The sequence below is a fragment of the Lacerta agilis genome, chromosome 17 (genome assembly GCF_009819535.1).
Source record: "Lacerta agilis isolate rLacAgi1 chromosome 17, rLacAgi1.pri, whole genome shotgun sequence".
In the NCBI taxonomy this organism is placed as follows: Eukaryota; Metazoa; Chordata; class Lepidosauria; order Squamata; family Lacertidae; genus Lacerta; species Lacerta agilis.
In genome coordinates, this window is record NC_046328.1 from 30,898,716 (window position 1) to 30,905,413 (window position 6,698).

General features: G+C 48.9%; 1 protein-coding gene across 1 annotated transcript; it reads left to right on the forward strand.

Moving 5' to 3' along the window:
- The first annotated feature begins 827 nt into the window (after positions 1-827).
- LOC117061390 (complexin-3-like) lies at positions 828-6,163 on the forward strand. The gene is made up of 4 exons (XM_033174161.1): positions 828-865; positions 3,697-3,874; positions 4,621-4,708; positions 5,437-6,163. Exons 2-4 carry the CDS (start codon positions 3,708-3,710, stop codon positions 5,644-5,646), a joined length of 465 nt encoding a protein of 154 aa, XP_033030052.1. The 5' UTR covers positions 828-865; positions 3,697-3,707; the 3' UTR covers positions 5,647-6,163.
- Positions 6,164-6,698: the final 535 nt, after the last annotated feature.

The window sequence follows — 6,698 nt, forward strand, 5'->3', positions numbered from 1 at the left end:
CTTATTACGGGAGTTGAGGGATAGCTCATTTGGTAGAGCATGAGACTTGATCTGAGGGTCATAGGTTTGAGCCCCACGTTGGGCAAAAGACCGGTTGGAATAGATTACCCTCGTGGTCTCTCCCAACTCTACGAGTCTGTGACTCTGTGAATTATTGAATAATACAATTAAACTTCAATTACTGAAGTGACATTCAAGCAAACGCATAAAAAAGGTAAGTTAAAATTCGGAAGAGTGACGTGGCCAGAGGTGTTTTGACCATATATAAACTAGAACAGTGTCTCCCAAACTTGGGTCTCCAGCTGTTTTTGGATTACAATTCCCATCCTCCCTGACCACAGGTCCTGCTAGCTATGGATGATGGGAGTTGTAGTCCAAAAACAGCTGGAGATCCAAGTTTGGGAAACACTGAACTAGAAATACAAATGTGCCGGGGTTGTACTGATATCAGTTCTTGGCAATTGCTTTGTTTTCCTCTTTTGGAGCAAGCCATGAGGACTAGGAACTTGCAATTAGGGGGGGTGGGGGGTGGGAATGAAGCTAATTCCGATATCCTCCAGCGAGCTGTTCGAGACACCTTGGAAATGGAGCAGTGTGTCACAGGCCACCAGCACGTGCCGGGTGTCCCACACGGCAAGCCAGCGGATGTTTTGCTCAAGGTGCCATCTGGATGGCCTGACTGTCACCCAGGTGGATCAGAGGCAGCTTGGCGTCACCCGGATTCTTTGCGTCGCTTCTGATCCCTGTTTAAATAGCTTGAGCTGCCTGAATGCTCTAATCTTCTTTCTGGGGCACTTGGAGAGAGAAGACCAGCTATCTATCTATCTATGCCTGACAGAAGCACAAAAGACTCCCAGGTTCCCAGGTGAGCTTACTGAACGGGGCAATATTCAGGTGAGAAGATGCCAGCAGGAGCTGGGATGTGCCTTGGTTTTTGTCCGTACTTTTCTGAGAGTCAAGCCTGCATAAAAACCAGACCCTCCAAGTGTCCCTATTTTTCAGGGACGGTCCCCGATTTACCTTAGGTCAGGACACCCCTATTTTCATCGGGGAAAGGTTGGAGGGTCTGGAGTTATGTGATCCCTGAGCCAAGGAGATAAGTAACCAGTGCTTTTTTTCCTTTAAAAAAATGTTCTTGAGTCACTTTGACTCAAGAAAATAACCATTTTATAGTTCAAGTCGGGGGAAATAAATACAGTAAATGGACAAAAGTACAAAGATTCAAAAAATGTTTAGGGGTATGCTTACACCTGCGTTCCCTCAGAAAAAAAGCACTGTAACTATACAACATTTACAAGACAGCTGAAGGTAGCCCTGTGTTTTTTAAATCATGGGTAGGCAAACTAAGGCCCGGGGACCAGATGTGGCCCAATCGCCTTCTAAATCCGGCTCACGGATGGTCCAGGAATCAGCATGTTTTTACATGAGTAGAATATGTGCTTTTATTTAAAATGCATCTCTGGGTTATTTGTGGGATGTAGGAATTTGTTCATTTTCCCCCCTTCAAAATATAGTCCGGCCCCCTCAAGGTCTGAGGGACCGTGGACCGGCCCTCTGCTGAAAAAGTTTGCTGACCCTTGTTTTAAATGTTTAATGTTTTATTATGTTGTTATATATGTTGGAAGCTGCTCAGAGTAGCTGGAACAACTCAGATGGGCGAGGTATAAATAATAAAATTATTATTATGGAATAGGACGTCCCTATTTTCATCGGAGAAATGTTGGAGAATATGAAAGACTGAGAATTCTTAATATGTGGTGAAATTTGAAGCAGGGTGGTCTTTATCCCAGATTACTGTAGTTGACCTGGAATATTTTTGCATCTCTGGCTCTAACCATCATTGGGTCTGACTCCCCGCCAGCATGAGGCCCTTAAAAGATTGTTCCTGAGGGAATGCGGCCCTTGATGGGGGAAAAGTAGCCCACCTAGGGCTTGGGTGAGAGCATGCCAGAAGATCCTTGCTGGATTGGGAAGTTCAGCGTCTACTGGGTGAGATCTGGCGAAGTAATACACCAAGCAGGTTCCTAGAAATCAGTGGATCGCAACTGATTTCAATGGGTCTCCTCTAAGTATGGATCTCACAGTTGGATAAAGTAATGCTTCTGAATCCCAGTTGCTGGGAACCACAGGCGAGGAGAGTTGCTCTTGTGTTCGAATCCTGCTTGAGGGTTTACTGCAAGCATCTGGTTGGCCACTGTAAGAACAGGATGCTGGGCTTGATGGGCCACTGGCCTGATCCAGCAATCAGACGCGTCTTATGTTCTTATAGGGACCCGCGAATGCCTGCTCACTGTGAACTAGCAGCTTCATGGTTCCTCCTGCTCTAACTTTCTATGGATGGGGGGAGGCGGTCTTGATCTTCAAACAAAATTTGGACCAGACGGTTCTTCAAAGAGAGCAGTCTTTGCTGATTCATATGATTTGGGCTATGGAATATGTCATAGGCTATTCCATGGGGAAACTGCCTGGCCCCCCACATTTTCCCAGACTTCATATTACAAATAACATTCTTAATTTCTTCCACCTGTGATGGTTTTGCAAGAGTTTCCTTTTTGCTGCAAATATCACTGCGAGGAAACCAACTGGGAGAGATCCCCACCCCCACCCCAGATTCTCAGCCCAAAGGGCCCTTTATCCTCCTTCAGTTGAAGTTAAAGGTAAAAGATCCCTGACAGTTAAATCCAGGTGCGAACGACTCTAGGGTTGCGGCGCTCATCTTGCTTTACTGGCTGAGGGAGCCGGCATTTGTCCGCAGTTTTTCCAGGTCATGTGGCCAGCATGACTAAGCCGCTTCTGGCGAAACCAGAGCAGCGCACGGAAACGCCATTTACCTTCCCGCCAAAGCGGTACCTATTTATCTACTTGCACTTTGACGTGCTTTCGAACTGCTAGGTGGGCAGGAGCTGGGACCGAGCAACGGGAGCTCACCCTGTTGCGGGGATTCGAACTGCTGACCTTCCGATCGGCAAACCCAAGAGGCTCAGTGGTTTAGACCACAGCGCCACCCGTTCCCCTCCCCCCTTATCCTCCTTATATAGCTTCAAATAATATTTCTGAAACTCTATGTGAGTGCGCCACTGGTTCTCTCTCCTTGTCCTAGGATGGAGAGCTTATACAGATAAAATAACTGCTCTTGTCCTGCAGACAACAAATTGCACCCACTAGGACTGGGCGATATCTGGTTTTCAACATTGTGATATATGACCAGCTAAACATTGCCATATACCGATATATCACGATGTCTGAAATAAGGATGAAGTTACATGTAAGTAGAGGCATTGGCCGACTTCACGGGTTTTCCTGCATCATGATTTTTGCATAGCACACAAACACTGACCCCACGATTCACAATATATTGCCATGTCAAAAATTATGAAACTGGTATCACGATAAGGACTTCAAACCAGTTTTGGGTGATAGATCGATAGGTCGCCCAGCCTTAGCAGCCACGAAACCTTGATCCTAAACTGCATTCGTGGCAGAGAGTGGAATGGGATCGAGGACTTTATCCAGGGCTCTTAATCTGGAATAATGATTAAAACACATTTTTTCCGTTTTAAATATTGTTTTAGTCAGCTGGCAAAGGAAACAATACACAATGCTCATTTTTTAAAAAAAGATTGTGCGTTTCACATCGTGCATTGAAAACCACCATGCTCATCCCCGTCCCCTCCTTTTCTCTGCCCTCCATTCCAGCAGTCCTCCCTATGGGGTCCGCAGTGAAATCGGCGTTTGGAGTGCCGGCCAGACAGCTGCTGTGCTGTGTCTCGGCCGACTTCCCCAGGGAGAAGGACATCAGCTCTCCAAGGTGCCACAGCAAGAATCGAGCACAGCAGCATCCAGCTCGGAAGAAGCCAGTCAACGAAAAGCAGAAGTAAGAGTCCCTCTACTCCTTTCGTGACCGAGGATCTCAAAACCCTAAGCCAGGAGGTTCAACTGGAGGGCCACATTCCCTTCTCGGCAACCTCTCGGGGGCCGCATGCAGGTGGTGGGCGGGGCCAGAGGCAAAAGTAGGAGGGGCAACAGGTGTAAATTTCACTTTTTGCTAGTTTCCACACACGCTCACAAATGGCCCTCATTGTCCTCCAGCCAGACAACCGACAGGCCAGGGACATATTCCGGCACCATAGGAAAGTGCAAAGTAAGTCTGGTGAAGGATGTGGCCCAGAGGTGCCAATCTGAATAAAATATTTGGGGGCGGGTAAGCCCCACCCTGCATAATTGATCACAATACGTGGCACCCACCCACCATTGGAATGGCAGTGCCCATCAACCCTCAAATATTTTATGGGGTGGGGCATGCGAAGGGACCTCAGCCCCTTGGAGTTTGCCTACCCTTTCGTCCATAAGGTCTAGAAACCCGCTTTTAAAAAATGAAGATGATGCTAATATTTCTCCGAAATTCTCAAGGTTTCCCTGCTACCCAATTCTGCACGTGCTAATTCTGCGCTTGACCGTAATTGTGGAAAACGCACGGCTGAAGTCTAGCACCCACACAAAAGCACCCGCAGTTGCTCGTCCAAACTTTTGACAAGTCTGGAACTTTTGACAAATTCCACACACCTGAAGCATCTCATTCCCGTGCTTGAGTGGCTCATCTCGATTCTCTTTTTCCTCCAGGAGCAAACGGGACGCAGCCTTTGCTCAACAGAAGGCTGAGCGGGCCACCATGAGGGCCCACCTCCGGCAGAAATACCAGCTGCCCAAGGTAAGGCTTGCCTTCTCCCTGACACGTCTTGCCCTGCCTGTCTCCAACGGGGCCTTCCTTTGTCCCCATATCCAGAGATTAAACAACTGGCTGCAGGGGAAGGGGCTTCTTGGTGGTGGTGTCCCAACTGTGGCATTCCAAACTCCATTTCCCCATAGTTAGTGACCTAAACCATGGTTTGCTAAACCACAGTTTGCTAAACCACGGTTTGCTAAACCACAGTTTAGTGTTATATATGAGCCCAGCTCCCCAGCTAACTACTGTTTACTGCCTATGGCTAACAGTCTCTTGTAGACCAAGGTTTGCAGTTGGTCCCTTCCTACACCTTAGTTAATGTTAACCATAGTATTACGCGCAAACCTGGATGCCCTCCTTAACAACGGTTAAGGAGTCATCGCTGCCCAGAAGCTACAGATCTGCAAAAATATCAAAACCACTCTGATGGCTCAGCTGCTCCCGCTGGTGCATTTAACTAGCCTGTGACACAAGAAACCAAGGTTTAAGTGATTGTCTGTCAAAGGCTTCTGCATTAACTGTGGTTAGCATTAGCTATGGTTTAGCATTACATGTGAATCAAGACAATGGCGAGGAAGCCATAATTAGCCAGCTCTGCCTGCCACTGGCGCCATCTACTGTTGGGCTCTTTGCCTTCCATCCTACCAGTCCCAAAGGGCGACAGCCACGGTCCAGCATTAATTTCACCCTGCACCCCTTTCTTCCTCTCCCAGAACCGGACAGATAAGAAGCAGCTAGAAGCGGTTGGGAGCAAGACGAAACTCCCCCAGGACCTCCTGGCTATTGTGAAGCCCAAAGCTGCCACGGATCCCACCTCCATCTTCTCCAGCTTCGGTGGTCTGGATTTCAGCGCCTTGCGGGTAACGGCAGCGAGCGCCGTGCAGTCGCTGCAGCGCCCCGTCATGCAGTGCCCCGTCATGTGAGCGAGCCCCCCTCACTCCAGCGGACACAGGAGTTATTATTCACCGGGGTTCGTGACTGTGGATCGCTGGACCTCAAAGCCCCTCCACGGTCTTGACGTGGGCCCAGCGTCCACCAAACTCAAGGCTGTCTTCGTTCTGTAGCCCAGGACTTGTGGGTTGGATGGGGGAGTCCTGGTGGGTCTTGTGAAGCCCGTAAGACAGAGCTTCCCTGCCGCTGCTGTAGGAGAATTTCTGGCTCTCTGATGGGACAAGTGGTTGCGCCCCATCATGGATGATGCCACCTGGGAACCGGCTGCATGGCCACTGTTTACGTTTTCTTGATATTCTGGGAGGTTCCCTGAGATGATTCCTTCCACACAGCCTGGTTGCCCTTGCCAGTGTTAGGTCCTTCAAGATATTTGCATCAAAAGTCTGTTGAAGAAGAAAATCTGTGGTACCACCGTGAGCATGGCTGCTCTGAAGTGGCCACAAGTAGAACTCAGCTGGCCAGTGGCAGAGGGCATCACCTCTGTGCACAGGGCCCATGGTTCAGTCCCCCAGTGTCTTTGGGTGCTGGGATTTGGGGCAGTGTGGGAGGAGAAGGATTTGGGGCTTTGGGGAGCAGCCACCAGCCAGGTTGGGTGATCCCTGGCAAGATGGTCCATCTCCTGACAGTCCACTTTCCTGCTGTCTTTGGGGTGATGTTGTGGGTTCAGAGTCCCTTGTCTCAATAAAACAGTTGATCTTTTGTTCTTGTTGTCATTCTTGCTATCGGTAACAATCAGAATTATTATCTGAAGAGGGGCTCTTGTTAATTCTCCATTACAAGGAGATTTTACCCAGGCTGTTGTTCATTCTTGGAGCTTCATACAGCTTGTGGGAATAGTCAAACCGGGAGGGTGGAGCTGTAGGAGAAAGCCAGCTGGGAGGAAACAGGGCAGGAAGGAGAGAGAAAGAGAGTCAGAGGTGAATTGTTTGAAAAGGCAGCACAATCCCTGAGCCCTACCCAGTAATCTGACAGCCCCAGCTTGCAGCTCAAAAGCAAGACCGGGAATGCTTCCAGACTCCTGCTA

Coding starts and splice junctions, on each gene's coding strand:
- LOC117061390 (XM_033174161.1), top strand. CDS start 3,708: ATGGGGTCCGCAGTGAAATCGGCGTTTGGAGTGCCGGCCAGACAGCTG. Junction 3,875..4,620: donor CCAGTCAACGAAAAGCAGAA/GTAAGAGTCCCT, acceptor TTTTTCCTCCAG/GAGCAAACGGGACGCAGCCT. Junction 4,709..5,436: donor AGAAATACCAGCTGCCCAAG/GTAAGGCTTGCC, acceptor TTCCTCTCCCAG/AACCGGACAGATAAGAAGCA.